Source organism: Salvelinus fontinalis, chromosome 14 (genome assembly GCF_029448725.1).
Source record: "Salvelinus fontinalis isolate EN_2023a chromosome 14, ASM2944872v1, whole genome shotgun sequence".
Classification (NCBI taxonomy): domain Eukaryota; kingdom Metazoa; phylum Chordata; class Actinopteri; order Salmoniformes; family Salmonidae; genus Salvelinus; species Salvelinus fontinalis.
In genome coordinates, this window is record NC_074678.1 from 31,707,582 (window position 1) to 31,721,956 (window position 14,375).

At 47.6% G+C, this 14,375-nt stretch overlaps 1 protein-coding gene across 8 annotated transcripts in view; it reads right to left on the reverse strand.

Moving 5' to 3' along the window:
- Positions 1 to 91: 91 nt before the first annotated feature.
- Positions 92 to 14,375, reverse strand: part of LOC129810635 (F-BAR domain only protein 1-like) — a 41,188-nt gene continuing 26,904 nt past the window's right edge. For 2 of the 8 annotated variants that reach the window (XM_055861341.1, XM_055861342.1), the window contains exons 4-27: positions 14,205 to 14,279; positions 13,079 to 13,220; positions 12,789 to 12,941; positions 11,048 to 11,152; positions 10,311 to 10,409; positions 10,016 to 10,112; positions 9,808 to 9,925; positions 9,650 to 9,680; positions 9,071 to 9,131; positions 7,791 to 7,966; positions 7,494 to 7,518; positions 7,316 to 7,372; positions 6,595 to 6,646; positions 6,244 to 6,371; positions 5,074 to 6,078; positions 4,780 to 4,886; positions 4,323 to 4,491; positions 4,090 to 4,204; positions 3,830 to 3,985; positions 3,579 to 3,723; positions 3,229 to 3,425; positions 2,951 to 3,015; positions 608 to 775; positions 92 to 492 (exon numbers count right to left, since the gene is read on the reverse strand). In XM_055861341.1, coding sequence (XP_055717316.1) covers positions 464 to 492; positions 608 to 775; positions 2,951 to 3,015; positions 3,229 to 3,425; positions 3,579 to 3,723; positions 3,830 to 3,985; positions 4,090 to 4,204; positions 4,323 to 4,491; positions 4,780 to 4,886; positions 5,074 to 6,078; positions 6,244 to 6,371; positions 6,595 to 6,646; positions 7,316 to 7,372; positions 7,494 to 7,518; positions 7,791 to 7,966; positions 9,071 to 9,131; positions 9,650 to 9,680; positions 9,808 to 9,925; positions 10,016 to 10,112; positions 10,311 to 10,409; positions 11,048 to 11,152; positions 12,789 to 12,941; positions 13,079 to 13,220; positions 14,205 to 14,279 — 3,475 coding nt within the window. In that variant the 3' untranslated portion in view covers positions 92 to 463. The remainder of the gene's footprint in view (positions 493 to 607; positions 776 to 2,950; positions 3,016 to 3,228; positions 3,426 to 3,578; positions 3,724 to 3,829; positions 3,986 to 4,089; positions 4,205 to 4,322; positions 4,492 to 4,779; positions 4,887 to 5,073; positions 6,079 to 6,243; positions 6,372 to 6,594; positions 6,647 to 7,315; positions 7,373 to 7,493; positions 7,519 to 7,790; positions 7,967 to 9,070; positions 9,132 to 9,649; positions 9,681 to 9,807; positions 9,926 to 10,015; positions 10,113 to 10,310; positions 10,410 to 11,047; positions 11,153 to 12,788; positions 12,942 to 13,078; positions 13,221 to 14,204; positions 14,280 to 14,375) is intronic. The other 6 variants (XM_055861348.1, XM_055861345.1, XM_055861343.1 and 3 more) reach the window with 6 other exon arrangements.

Genomic DNA, 14,375 nt, shown 5'->3' on the forward strand with positions numbered 1-14,375 from the left:
TCCATCACAATCTGTAACCCTTTAGCGATAGATTGAATAGAGCCCTCAGACTAGACATCATTTTCCCCCGAAATATTCCATGGCAAGTCTGTTTGACAAGTAGTATGTTTATTCATAAACAATTTCTCTTCAATAACACCAACTGCTGATATAAAGGCACACAATGCAAACAGAACAAGATTCAGTACAAAGAGAAAAGGATTATGTACGATGCAGGGCTGAAAGATACAAAAATAATAAAGTCTAGGTCCCAAAATGAGTTTGGTCCTTAGCGGTCAGGACACCATACACAACAAGTTTGGGGGGGAAAGAGTGAGCACGATGTGTGGTCCCAAAGTCAAAACCATCCTAGTCTGTCTGTTCTCTCCCTCCTGGGCGACTAGGTTGGTATGGCCCAGAGGCCTAAAAGTGCAATGTGTACTCCAGGAACTCCCAACGGTGACCTGGTCATTCCTACTCCTCCTCACAAGGTGCAGCCTGCCATGTACTTCCCTGCCAAGGAGACAAAGGTGTGAAGTTGATAAATGTTCATGTCATACTACCTTGTGAAACTCCAGGCCCCACATACTGTGTCTTATTGGCCAGGCCTAGTAACATGTTACTCTACCTGTGGCAAATCTCTTCTTTACCAGGGACATGCGGTAACGGTTGCCCACCAGCTCCACGTCCATGCCCGAAAGGGAGGCCCCCGATCCCACAAACTGGACTGCCAGGCTGGGGGGAGGGCCGCGAGGAACCTCTAGGCACTGCCAGCTAGCACACAGAGTGCCAGAGCCTGGAACAACCAACAAGTGACACATTCTTCAGTTCCCCTCCACTAACAGAAGCAAGTTAATCACACTGACTTGTGGCAATCGGACAGTACAATCTGTTATCGTCAGGTAGATTGGTGGCCAGACTGGCCACTGAAATGATTGCCTTCAGAAAGTATTCATACCCATTGACTTATTCCACATGTTGTTGTATTATATAGCCTGAATTAAATGTATTCAATATTTCTCACCCATCTACAATGTGAAAACATGTTTTTAGAAATGTGTGTGTATACAAAACATCTAATATACAAAAGTATTCACACTCCAAATTGAGCTCAGGTGCATCCAATTTCTTTTGATTATCCTTGATGTCACTATAAATTGATCGGAGTCCACCTATGATCAATTCAATTGTTTGGACATGATTTAGAAATACACGTGCCTATATAATGTCCTAAGTTGACAGTGCATGTCAGAGCTGTCCGTAGATCGCCGATATATAATTGTGACAATTTCTAGAGTGTTGAAAGTTTCCAAGACCACTCATCATTGGGAAATGGAAAACATATGGAACTACCCAGACTCTGCCTTGAGCTGCTGTCCGACCAAACTGAGCAACCGGTCAAGAAGGACCTTGGTCAGGGAGGTGACCAAGAACCCAATGACCACTCAGACAGAACTAGAGTTCCTTGGCTGAGATGGGAGAACCTGCCAGAAGGACAACAGTCTCTACATCACTTCACGAGAGAGGCCAGAAGGAAGCCACTCCTGAGAAAAAGGCATGTGAAAGACTCCGAGCATAAGGCAAAAGATTGTGGTCTGGTGAGATTTTTTTTTAAACTTTGGCCTGAATGCAAAGCACTATGTCTGGAGAAAACCAGACACAGCTCATCACCCATCTAACACCATCCCTACCCTGAAGCATGGTGGTGCTTTTCAGCAGAAGGGACTGGAAGACTGGTAAGGAAAGAGGGAACAATAAATGGAGCCAAATACAGGCAAATCCTTGAACTTGCTTCAGAGTGCAAACGACCTTAGACTGGGGGCGAAGTACGTTCCAACAGGACAATGACCCCACGCTACAGCCAAAGCAACGCTGGAATGGCTCAGAACAAGAATGTGAGTGGCCCAGCCAAAGCCCAGACTTGAATCCATTGAAAATATGTGGAAAGATGTGAAGGTTGTTGTTCTCCGCCATTCCCCATCTAACTTAAGAGCTTGAGAAAATCACCAAATCCAGATGTGCAAAGCTGATACAGACATACCCAAGCTGACTCAAAGCTGTAATCGCCGCCAAAAGTGCTTCTACAAAAGTATTGACTCGGGTGTGAATACTTATCCTGTGTTTAGATGGTACGAGGTAGACGGCAAACCGGATGTCATTGTTTTCAATGAGAGCACGACAGTCAGGCGCAACGGTAGACAGGACTTGCCACCACAGTTAAAATATTTCAACTTTTGCAGTCTGCCTTTGCGTTGTTTTCTACCGGATGTTGATTTGCACCAGCTGTTGTTTCTATACTGAAATCACCATAGCAGCGCATACCGTCGTGCTGGCTTGCTTTTGCCGTCGGTCTTTCTTGTCCCGCTATGCTGACTGGTATGTTTTTTGCGTCCCTCATTTAAATGCGGCATTATGTAAATTTGATATTTCTGTATTTAACAGAAATAAATGTGCTAAAATGTCTAAAACATGTTTTCAGTTTTTTATTATGAGGTATAATGTGTAGATGGGTGAGGAAAAAATGTATGTAACACCAAAGTGGAATAAATCAAGGGGTATGAATACTTTCTGAAGGCTCTGTTCCAAGGAGGGAGAAAGCTATTTGGATCGGATGACCAGTAAAGCAGTTATTGTAACCTTTACGAGATTCTGATCACTGCCTATAAACTAATGTTCAGGCTTTAATATTCCCCAAACTCCCCTCTATTTGTAAGGCCTATAAATAGCAGTGTTACCAATCTCCCGCTTTCATCTGCTAACCTTGATATTTAAGACTGATACCTTCAGAGGCTGCATGTTAAAATAGAGAAACGGGTGGCACTCAATGCAATTATGTTGTCAAAGACTAGACTTGTAAAAATGTACATTATACTGCATTTATATTTCCTTATCTATCATTTCTATTGCTAGAATATGACTATGTGGCCATTAAATGAGATGGGTGTGGGTGTACTGTTGACAAGACAGTAACCTTTGCTTTGGTTGGTGGGGGAGAGGTTGGGTAGCTTCCACAGTAGCCGTCGTTCCTTAGTATTCCTGTGAAGGCAGACAAAGGGTCAGTGAGGCCCACCCAGTCCACTATCCTTCCTCTCTCTCCCAGTCTAAAGTATCCAGACCTTCTACCATCTGCCCATTCTCCTGTTCTCCCCATTTATCCACCCTTCATCTCTCTGCCTCCCATATCTCCTCCCACTCATAATTCCCTCTATCCTTTCATCCCCCTTTCCATTCCCACCTCCCCCTGCTCACCAGCATGCGGGGGGATGGCACTGCAGGTCTGTGGCGGTGTGGTCGAGGGGTAGCAGCACCTGCACAGCAGTGAGCTGGGTGGAGGGGGCAGTGGCCGGGCAGCAGTGATAGTCCAGGGACACACGGGTCACTGTGCCACTCCGCTGGCACTCTGCTGACAACAGGAGGGGAGCACGACCAGGGTCCTGGGACGACACCTGAGAAGGGAGGGAAGGAATGCGAAAAGAAGAACAGAGTTGGGAGAGGCTGTTGATGTTAGGACAATGCTGTCATTTGGAAGACAGGGGAAAATGTGTATCTTGAAGAATACTTGAAAGGTCAGATGACAAAGGGTAAGAGTTCCACTGTACTTCATCAGTCACCTGGTACTTGAGTAGGGCCACGTTATAGTAGGAGGCCAGGGGGTTGAGCTCAGCCTCTCTCTGCAGGTAAAGGTTCAGTGCCTGCATGTTGAACCAGAAGTCCCTGGTGTCTGGGTCACTCTGAGAGGGGTCACTGTGGAGAATAACACACTCAGGAGAATGAGACATATCCTACCATTTCCGCAATATGTCAATATATCATAACCCCACAACCAATCCCATAACAAATATTCATCTACCTGTAGAGCAGCTTCTGATTGGGCAGAAAGTGGTCAACCCGGGAGATGTTGACCAAGCGAAAGCTGAGGACTGGGGTGTTTGGGTTAGCAGTGAAGATACAAGTTATTCCAGCAGGAAAAGACATGGTGAGATCTCCTGTGATCTTCACCAGACAGCTGGAGAAGAGAAGAGAGATGCGCACACGCTTCGCCTTCAGCAGGTCTGTGTATAAAAGGTAATAACATTGGATCTGGTGTACAGAGGGCTTATGTATACTGACCGGTTATGCTGTCCACCTTTGAAGTAAGCGTTGATGTATTCTGTGATGGCTGCAGCCACAGGCCAGGACTCCTGGGTGCTCAGGGAGATTGGGCTCGGCCCGCGAGACAGATGCACTGTGGGGAAAATAGCCATGTCTAAGACAAGTTCAAGGCACAATGTCCTTATTCATAAGTGCTTTATGCTATTGGGTATCTTTGAAATATTGGTATGAAAATGGTTGTTTAGACTAACTGTGTAGGCGTGTGTGGTCTTCGTGCAGGTGTGAGAGGGGTGAGGGCTGCCCACCTCTAGCAGGGCTGGTGGCATGGGTCTGGGCCCCCCACTCACTAGAGCTGGAGGAGGAGGATGAGGTGAAGTCCAGGCTGGGGTCCGGCAGAGGAGATGAGCACACTGACCTGGACTGAGACAACAGGGATACATAAGGGTTACAGTGTGGAGGAACCAGAGAGGATGTGTGGAGAATGTCATCGTTCAGAACATACCCTCTTCACAGAACATTTTCTCAGCTCAATCAGAAACATATTTTAGTTGTAACATTTTTTTCTACAGTCATCATTCATGTTTGGAAGAATGAACAGGACCACTGTTCTAGCCTTGCTTGTCAGACTTATAGCTGCAAAAGCCACAGGTCTGAGTGAGACCAGACCTGAGCTGCTATAGTCAGGGTGATCTCCCTGAGGACACTCACTCTCTCACAGCCACTCAGTCTGCCTGAGGACCTCTTGGCTCTGGCTGGTCTGGGGGGGGCTGCCACCAGCAGCTCTGCACTGTGCTGCCTGAAGCTATGCCTTGAACCTGGAGAGGAAGGAGAGAGGGAAATGACCAATATTACAACCTGTAAAACAAGAGGAAGTTGACTAAAAGACTGTGTGGCGTTTTGAATAGTGTGAAATATATTTTGGGAAATAAAAAAAATACAATCCCAAAATATAGCTAGTGCATAGACATTTGAGCCCAGTAGTGTAGTGTGTAACATTTGTACCTTTGTTTGAGCCCATGTTGCAGGATTGCTGTGGTGCGTTCAGATCCAGACAGTTCTGGTCTTTGTCAGTAGAGAAGCACAGGTCCTCCTGTGGCCCAGAATGCAGTGTGAGAGGCAGGCCGCTCCTGCGTGGCTCGCTTTCACTGCATGACTCGTGCTGCTTCCTCCCTCCCTCATTGACCACTCCACCCAGGTCCAGAGACCCAGCCGAGGTCCCCTCACTGAAGGGGTTGTGGACAGAGTTCCAGTGGACCAGCTCCTTTTTCGTCTGGGATAAGGGGAGGGATTTGGCGTTGTGGATCAACCTACTACTGCTGACACTATGGGTCAGAACCCCTGTCGCGGCAGCCAGGGCTGACTGGTGGGTGGGGCTGCCAATCATAGTGATGGCGAATGGGTCGTCAGGTGATTCTGGGGGCAGGACGCTACGGTCCCGTTTCCGGTCCATGTCCTTGCAAAAGGAGGTGGTGGGGAGGGTTTTACTGTCACTGGAAAAGGGGTCGCTCCGTACCTCTATCCCCCTCCCGTCTCTGGAGGGGCGTGGAGGTGGGGGGGCCCAGGCGTCAGGGGGGGGCAGGGTCTCCTGGGTGACGACGGTCCTCTCAAAGGCAGCCAGGAAGGGGTCTTCAGGAGGGATGTGTTTACAGCTCCACAGAGCCGGGTCCAGCTCTGGAGGGACCAGGGACTGGGAGAAGACCGGGAAGCGGAGGGCTGAGAGGTCCATGTCTGGAGGGGGGCGGGGGGACCGATGAGCAGCTGCCCAGACACTGGCTGAGTCGTCCTGGGGGGGGTGGGGGCTGCGTCCTGGGGAGGGGTCTCTAAAGGCAGTAAGGAAGGGGTCTGCTGGCCTGCCCAGTCCTGCTGGTTCTTTACTCTGACCTGCCGATGGCCACGCTGCCCAACCAGCTGTCTCAGGGGAGGGGCCCAGGGGCTGTTGGGAAGGTGAGTCCAGCCCAGAGTCCTCTACGTTTTCAGGAGAGGAGGAGTCAGTGGAGAAGGCAGCATCTGGAGAGAACAAGGGCAGACAATCATTCTACCTAAAACAGTATGTATCATACATGCATACATAGGGACAGGTGTTTTACTGACTATGTGATGGTGAAAAACTTCTGTCCCTAATTTTCATCAATAATATATATTATTAGTATATATCATATTAACCATATTTACATTCAGATGCACCAAAGACACTCTCTGCTCTCGGTAGCTGTTCTCTACCAGCAAAGCTTTTGGACTTAAAGGCCGACTCCAGAGGAGGTCCAAAGAGGTTGTCTGAGCCTGACGCAGTAGAACTCAACCTTGAGGGTGGGTGAGAGAGAAGGAATGAGAGAGGGAGATTATGCATTACCAGGAGCCAATAAAAGCATAGCCAGAGATAATGTCAGGATTTGACAGAGTGATGCAGCACTATCATCAGATCTCTGGCTGGCTTCCTCTCCCACAGCATCACTCTCCATCTCCCTGCTGCTCACAGCTACAGCCATGCACGTCAGAGAGAGGAGAGACGAGACTGACATTCACCTGCTGTGATCCGGACTGGAGATGGAATTGCGTAGGCCGTCCTGCTCTCCCTCTGCAAAGTACACACACACACACACACACACACACACACACACACACACACACACACACACACACACAAAGTTTAATTCGTGACTGCTCCCCAATCAGTCCCAATCAGGGGGAGATGTGATTAACTAGAGTGCTTATGGAGGGCAGAGCCATAAGGGAATGCCCATTATCTTCCATAATGATACATACCAGCCATTAGACCAGTTCTCTAAGCAGCATCAGCCCAGCGCTTTATGCTACTGTTTTAATCAAGGCACTCATCGTTAATCATGTCTGCTCATTCCCCCTGCTTTATTCCATCTCCTCCACAAATAGCCTCCTACTGTAGCATCACAGGCTGCTATTCTCCCACTAATAAACCATGTTCCAGACAGACCAAAGTGGGACAAGTAGACAGCGTCTTTCAGCCAAGGTCAGCCACCTCTAGGATTTATTACTGGACGGATAGGCACTGCTAAGCCTAGCCAGAAGCAATACAGTAAATCACATTCACAACATCACTTCAGACTGGTAGTAACATTAAAGATTGGGTAATAGTATCCTTGTGCATGAATACCATATGAAATGGATGTTTATGACCTTTCAACACTGATAGAATACATTGTGGTGAAATTATAAAGTACTGATGCTGCAAAACCAGTGGTGTGGAGAGAGTGCTAACTCCACTTACCCCTGTGGGGGGCGCCCTCTCCCTCCCGCTCTGAACGGCCTGTAGTACTGCTGTTTCCTGTGGAGAGGACAAGGATTCAGAGAACACACTAGCGCGCCCACATAAATGTGTGCATGCGTACAACACAGACAGAGACAGAAATCAAACTATTTTTAACCAGAAGTTAAATGGAACTTACTGGAGCGATGACGTTTCACTGACACCTGGAACAGAGGGAGAGCAGAGTTGTTAATTACACTGTCTGGAAGCATCTAAACAATTAGGCATGCTTCTATCCTGCTGTTGTTACAACAACATGGAGGGATAATTACCAGGAAAAAACAACATGGCATAATACACAGATAAGCATTTCTGAGCTTATCTTTTTCATCCGACTTCTGATACCACCACATGAAAATAAGTGACATTTCACCCCATCCATGCCTCCCCTTTGGTCCTGTACTCCCTCCTTCGCCCTTCTCTTTTCCCATCGTACCCCTCTGTTGGGGGGCAGTGTGAGTGCCCCCACGGTGGCCTTCAGCTCCATCTCTGTAGCAGCAGAGTTGCTGCTGCCCACCGGACGGATCTGGATGTGGAACTTCTTGGGCTCTTCGTCGTCAAAGTCAGAGTCGCTGGAGTAGAAGTCGTTCTCCTTGTCCTCCGTCGAGCAGCGTACGGACAGAGAGCTGGGTTAAGGAGCAGTGACCTGAGATAGAGGCTTGAATGGAGGGAAGATGGCCTAATGCAGCTTGCCTAGGACAACTTCGGGAGTGTCAAGGTTTCCATTGTCCTGTATTATACAGATACCTCATTATGAGTTTAGAAAGCAGTGGAAAATCTTCATGTAGGCGTGCTTGAGCTTTATTGCAAAAATGTTTTCACTCAAGCATTTTGTTGACGATAATCCTATATGGCTTTATTAATACCCTCTGGGGCCAGAGAATGAATCCATGTAGACTAGAGACTATAGGACTGCTGTGACAAACAGAGCCAGAGTGCGCCAGAGGTGACAGCGTATAAAACAGCCAACCACAACATCCTGCATCTCCATCTGACCTTATCTCCATCTCCTTCCTGTTATTACATGCTCATCTGCACGCACGTGTGTTAGTGTCGGTTTGCTCGCAGGCATGTGCTCTCAGTGAGTGCCTGAGAGAGACAGATCTAGTGTCAGTATATTTGGCCGTTACATAAAATACCTAATGAGTGTAACAACTGTGCTGTGCTGAGGAGAGTGACAGAATGACAACAGAGGGAGGTAGCCTGCTATCATGGCCCCCATTGCCCCAGCCTCATAATGGACTGGAGTTGGACTAAGGACAGAGAGGGCATTTAAGTCCATTTAAATGTCCCTTACGGAAAGGGAAACGGGGATACCTAGTCAGTTGTACAACTGAATGCATTAAAATTAATGTGTGGGGGGGGCGGCTGCCTTAATCGACATCCACAGCGCCCAGGAACAGTGGGTTAACTGCCTTGCTCAGGGACAGAACAACACATGTTTATGTTGTCAGCTCGGGGAGTCGATCCAGCAACCTTTCGGTTACTGGCCCAACACTCCTACCCGCCAGGTGCCTGGGAGAACTAGCTAATGTTCTATTCATCTAATAGGAGACGTCTAGAGTGCTTTATGAAGATATAATACTCTCTTACAGTGGCAGGAAGCCTTGTTTTCAATATGAAGATAAAGAGGTCTGTCAAAGGCAAATATTACAACAATATAGCAGAGAGATAGCCTCTCATCTGATAGTCAGTGTCACTGCCTGGAAAGGATATCATTCTGATTGACGTCGGCTCGGATGACAAACCCCTCCTCATCCACCTCCAGGGGAGAGTTCTGTGTGCAGAATAGAGAATACCCAGCAATGTCAGACACAAACATAAATACTTTATCCTAGTGTTTGATATGCTTAATAACAAACCTCAATCCAGACTGTGATGTTATCATCAGAAGTGTTATATCACTTCAGGGGCAGTGTGTGAAGACTACGACCTGGGTAAGAGGTGGTGCGACCCCCCCCTCCATGTGACACTTGTCTGTTAAAACAGTCCTGGCAGCCCACTGATCGACCCAACCTCAAAAGCCCCTTCTCAGAAGGATAAAAATAGGCAAAGTAACCCAACACTGCCAGACACGTCATTGTCACACATATGATTACTCCCCCTTACTCATACACACGCACAAATGCACACGGTGACACACACACACACACACATCCATCTGTCTGTCAGTAAGTTGGCAGGGGGCAACGTGATGTGCTGTTTAAACCACCACAGATGTAGAACTGATAATGGAAGAACTGACATTGACTTGATGGTTTTCGTGCCACTGTGTACAAGTGTGAATTAGCATACACTCACTGGTGTCTCCGTCACAGCCGAATCCCTGCAAAAAGCAACACGTAGGTGAATGTAAGTGACAAGATAATATCCCAGATGAAGCTGACAAAAGAAAGTGAGGGGAATTGGGATTTATCATCCGTGTGTGTGTGTGTGTGTGTGTGTGTGCTCACGTTGAGTCTGGCTCTTTGTCCCTCTTGCCCAGTCCAGGAATCCTGAAGGCTTTTCCTCGACTCTTCTTACTCCCCTCAGGTACTGAAGCTGTCAGGTACTCCTCAAACCCCACCAGGGCTGCCACACATAGGGATATACCACAGTGAGGACAAATGGGACACACACGCTGGGATCAAACCATCCGTTTATGGTGTTTGTGTAGTGTACCTGGTCTGTCCTTCCCTGTGCCCTTCTGCTCTGCAAACCTCTGGATGAGGTTATCTATACCAATGTTCTCCACGTTCTGTTTGAACTCCTCATGGACCTGAACAGAGGAGAGAGGGGCTCCTTACAGTCTGACAAGAGCAGCTCAAGAGAGAAGAAGCATGCCTGAGAGAGAGGGCTTTGGAGTGTGTGTGTTGTGGATGTGAAGTTTGACTATAGCAGGACAACCCCTCCGAGAGGGCAGTTAAATCCCTCCAGCCAGACTGTGGCCTCCTGGGTCAGTGTCTGGGTGACCTACCTGTCCCACCTGGACGTGGGTGTCCTCTATGGAGTGAGAGTATCCCTTGATAAGCTGTTTCATCTGCCTCAGGTGGGTCTCCTCAATGTCCTGGAACTTCTGTACATGGGAACACAACAGTGTTCAGACACCAAGATGGGTCCTAATTACAGCAAACTACCCCAAAGCACACCAAAACGCTACTCAAAATACCCACAAAACACCGCAAAATGCCGTTAAGTAGTAAGAACTGAAACCCAAAGAACCCAAGACACAAAAACCAAAGGCATTTATCAGCCATGGCAACTTTAAAAGAACAGAACCAGGCGCAATCCATAATAGTTCCCATCCCAGATAATAACCAGGTGCTAATCACAACACAGCATGTGGGCAAGAGTAATGGCTTGAAAGAACAGGTCATTTCTCCCCGTCATGTTCTGGGCTGTAGTCTTCATGAAGCCACACTGAGCTCTCTCTACCCCACTCATAATTAGGGCCAGATCTCCCATTGTAGCTATTAACAGGTAATTGGTCACCAGGATTCTAGTCATCATTTCATACCCAAATATAGCAACGCTCATCGGGCTTTTTAAGGGTTTCCTTGGAAACTGCAGGTAGCCATGGAGATGTGTTCATTGTGAATAAAAGGGGTTTATGTTAACTTAAGGGAACCCCAGGATTGGGCCACAGTGATATAACATGTCTGGTTCCTCCAGGGAGTCTGTCTAACCCGCCCCAGGACCAGTGAACTGACTGACCTGAGCTGATTCGCTCATCTTCTGCTCGAAGTCTCCTCCCACGCGGTTGTACTTCTCTATGCACACAGCAAACAACTCTGCAGCTTTCTTAGACTTTAGCTCCGCCTAGTGAGAGGAGAGAGGACGATTATAGACTTCAGCTCCGCCTAGTGAGAGGAGAGAGGACGATTATAGACTTCAGCTCCGCCTAGTGAGAGGAGAGAAGGCGATTATAGACTTCAGCTCCGCCTAGTGAGAGGAGAGAGGACGAATATAGACTTCAGCTCCGCCTAGTGAGAGGAGAGAGGACGATTATAGACTTCAGCTCCGCCTAGTGAAAGGAGAGGACGATTATAGACTTCAGCTCCGCCTAGTGAAAGGAGAGGACGATTATAGACTTCAGCTCCGCCTAGTGAGAGGAGAGAGGACGATTATAGACTTCAGCTCCGCCTAGTGAGAGGAGAGGATGATTATAGACTTCAGCTCCGCCTAGTGAGAGGAGAGAGTACGATTATAGACTTCAGCTCCGCCTAGTGAAAGGAGAGGACGATTATAGACTTCAGCTCCGCCTAGTGAGAGGAGAGAGGACGATTATAGACTTCAGCTCCGCCTAGTGAAAGGAGAGGACGATTATAGACTTCAGCTCCGCCTAGTGAGAGGAGAGAGGATGATTAGACTTCAGCTCCGCCTAGTGAGAGGAGAGAGGACGATTATAGACTTCAGCTCCGCCTAGTGAGAGGAGAGAGTACGATTATAGACTTCAGCTCCGCCTAGTGAGAGGAGAGAAGACGATTATAGACTTCAGCTCCGCCTAGTGAGAGAGAGGATGATTATAGACTTCAGCTCCGCCTAGTGAGAGGAGAGGATGATTATAGACTTCAGCTCCGCCTAGTGAGAGGAGAGAGGACGATTATAGACTTCAGCTCCGCCTAGTGAAAGGAGAGAGGACGATTATAGACTTCAGCTCCGCCTAGTGAGAGGAGAGAGTACGATTATAGACTTCAGCTCCGCCTAGTGAGAGGAGAGAAGACGATTATAGACTTCAGCTCCGCCTAGTGAGAGAGAGGATGATTATAGACTTCAGCTCCGCCTAGTGAGAGGAGAGGATGATTATAGACTTCAGCTCCGCCTAGTGAGAGGAGAGAGGACGATTATAGACTTCAGCTCCGCCTAGTGAGAGGAGAGAGGACGATTATAGACTTCAGCTCCGCCTAGTGAGAGAGAGGATGATTATAGACTTCAGCTCCGCCTAGTGAGAGAGAGGATGATTATAGACTTCAGCTCCGCCTAGTGAGAGGAGAGGATGATTATAGACTTCAGCTCCGCCTAGTGAGAGGAGAGGATGATTATAGACTTCAGCTCCGCCTAGTGAGAGGAGAGAGGACGATTATAGACTTCAGCTCCGCCTAGTGAGAGGAGAGAGGATGATTATAGACTTCAGCTCCGCCTAGTGAGAGGAGAGAGGACGATTATAGACTTCAGCTCCGCCTAGTGAGAGGAGAGAGGACGATTATAGACTTCAGCTCCGCCTAGTGAGAGGAGAGAGGACGATTATAGACTTCATCCAGTCATTAGTTGAACCTTTATTTGTACTGGTGAGAACAAATGATCTGTTATAATAGTAACCTTGTCTGACTCCCTACCATTAGTAGTCAGTAAACTTCCAGCAACCATTCATTAATAAACAGTAGGCACCCTGTGGTTATATAACAGTTAAGACAGCTCTACTGTAGTTATACAGAATGACACCTAGTGGACAGACCTTCTCCAGTTCTTTCTGGGGGGCTCCCTCTTTCCTCAGTCTGTCCAGCTCAATACACTTGGAGTGGTATCCCTCCCTGGACTTCTGGAGGTGACCATTCTGGACCTGAACCGCCTGAACAGCCTCCAGGGTCCCCAGCTGCTCCTCCTTGGCCTGTGAGAAACACACCATGCACATATTCTTAAACAATTGTAGATTGGCTGTTATAGATTAGAATATAGTGAGTGATTCATGGGGGGATAGAGGTGGCATCATCATGGAAACATATGGTGAGAAGAGGGGCTTCCTACCTTGCGGTGAACTTTGACCTGCTCGTCACCATACTTGTTGATGTCCCGGATGAGGTCGTTCATCTTGCGCATCAGCTCAAGGTGGCAGAGAGCCAGCTTGTCTGATGACACCCGGAACACGTCCCACATAGGGGCAAACGTCCTGAGGGCCACACAGCAGTATGTCACCTACGGTATAAAGTCCTAACGCCAACTTTGTGTTTTTTTTTTTAGCTAATAATAACATATACTGAGTGTACAAAACATTAGGAACACCTTCCTAATATTGAGTTCCACCCCCCTTTGCCCTTAGAACAGCGTCAATTAGCCGGGGCATGGACTCTACAAAGTGTCGAAAGCGTTCCACAGAGATGCTGGCCCATGCTGCTTCTAATGCTTCCCACAGTTGCGTCAAGTTGGCTGGATGTCCTTTGAGTGGTGGACCATTCATGATACACACAGGAAACTGTTGAGCGTGAACAACTCAGCAGTGTTGCAGTTATCAAAACACTCAGACCGGTGCGCCTGGCACCTACTACCATACCCTGTTCAAAGGCACTTAAATCTTGCCCATTCACCCTCTGAATGGCACACATACACAATCCATGTCTCAATTGTCTCAAGGCTTAAAATTAATTCTTTAACCTGTCTCCTCCCCTTCATCTACACTGATTGAAGTGGATTTAAGGAGTGACATCAACAAGGGATCATAGCTTTCACCTGGATTCACCTGGTCAGTTTATGCCATGAAAAGATCAGGTGTTCCTAATGTTTTGTATACTCAGTATACATTTACAGAGGTGACTTCATACATTTTGTTTGAATGGTAATATGATATTAAAGTCCATCTTCATGGTGCATTTCTAGAGTTAAACAAACCAACGCATCCCAAAACAACACACACAGGAAGTGAAGATGGCAGAGAGTTATGGGATGATGGAGTAGATCACATCCCTGACCTATGACCCAGTAATCATGGACCCTAGAGAATCATAGACCCTAATCATAGACCCCATAGACCCTAATCATGCAAACTACTGTACATCCTCCAGGAAACCTGCCAATATAGAACAGTTGATTTCATTATGATAAGAAAACTGCTCTCTAAACTGAGATGTTGATGACAATAGTGATCTAATATACTCACCCTAGTGGGCTTCCATTGCTTGTCATCTTGGCCATTTTGCTCATAGACTTGGAGTAGGTTTCCTCGATGGCAGCCCTGAGAACCCACAGATAGATAAGAGTAAATCCTTATGAACCCTTGGCTGGTCAGTAACAAACCAGGCAGTGATAGTCTACTACACAGTCTCAGCAT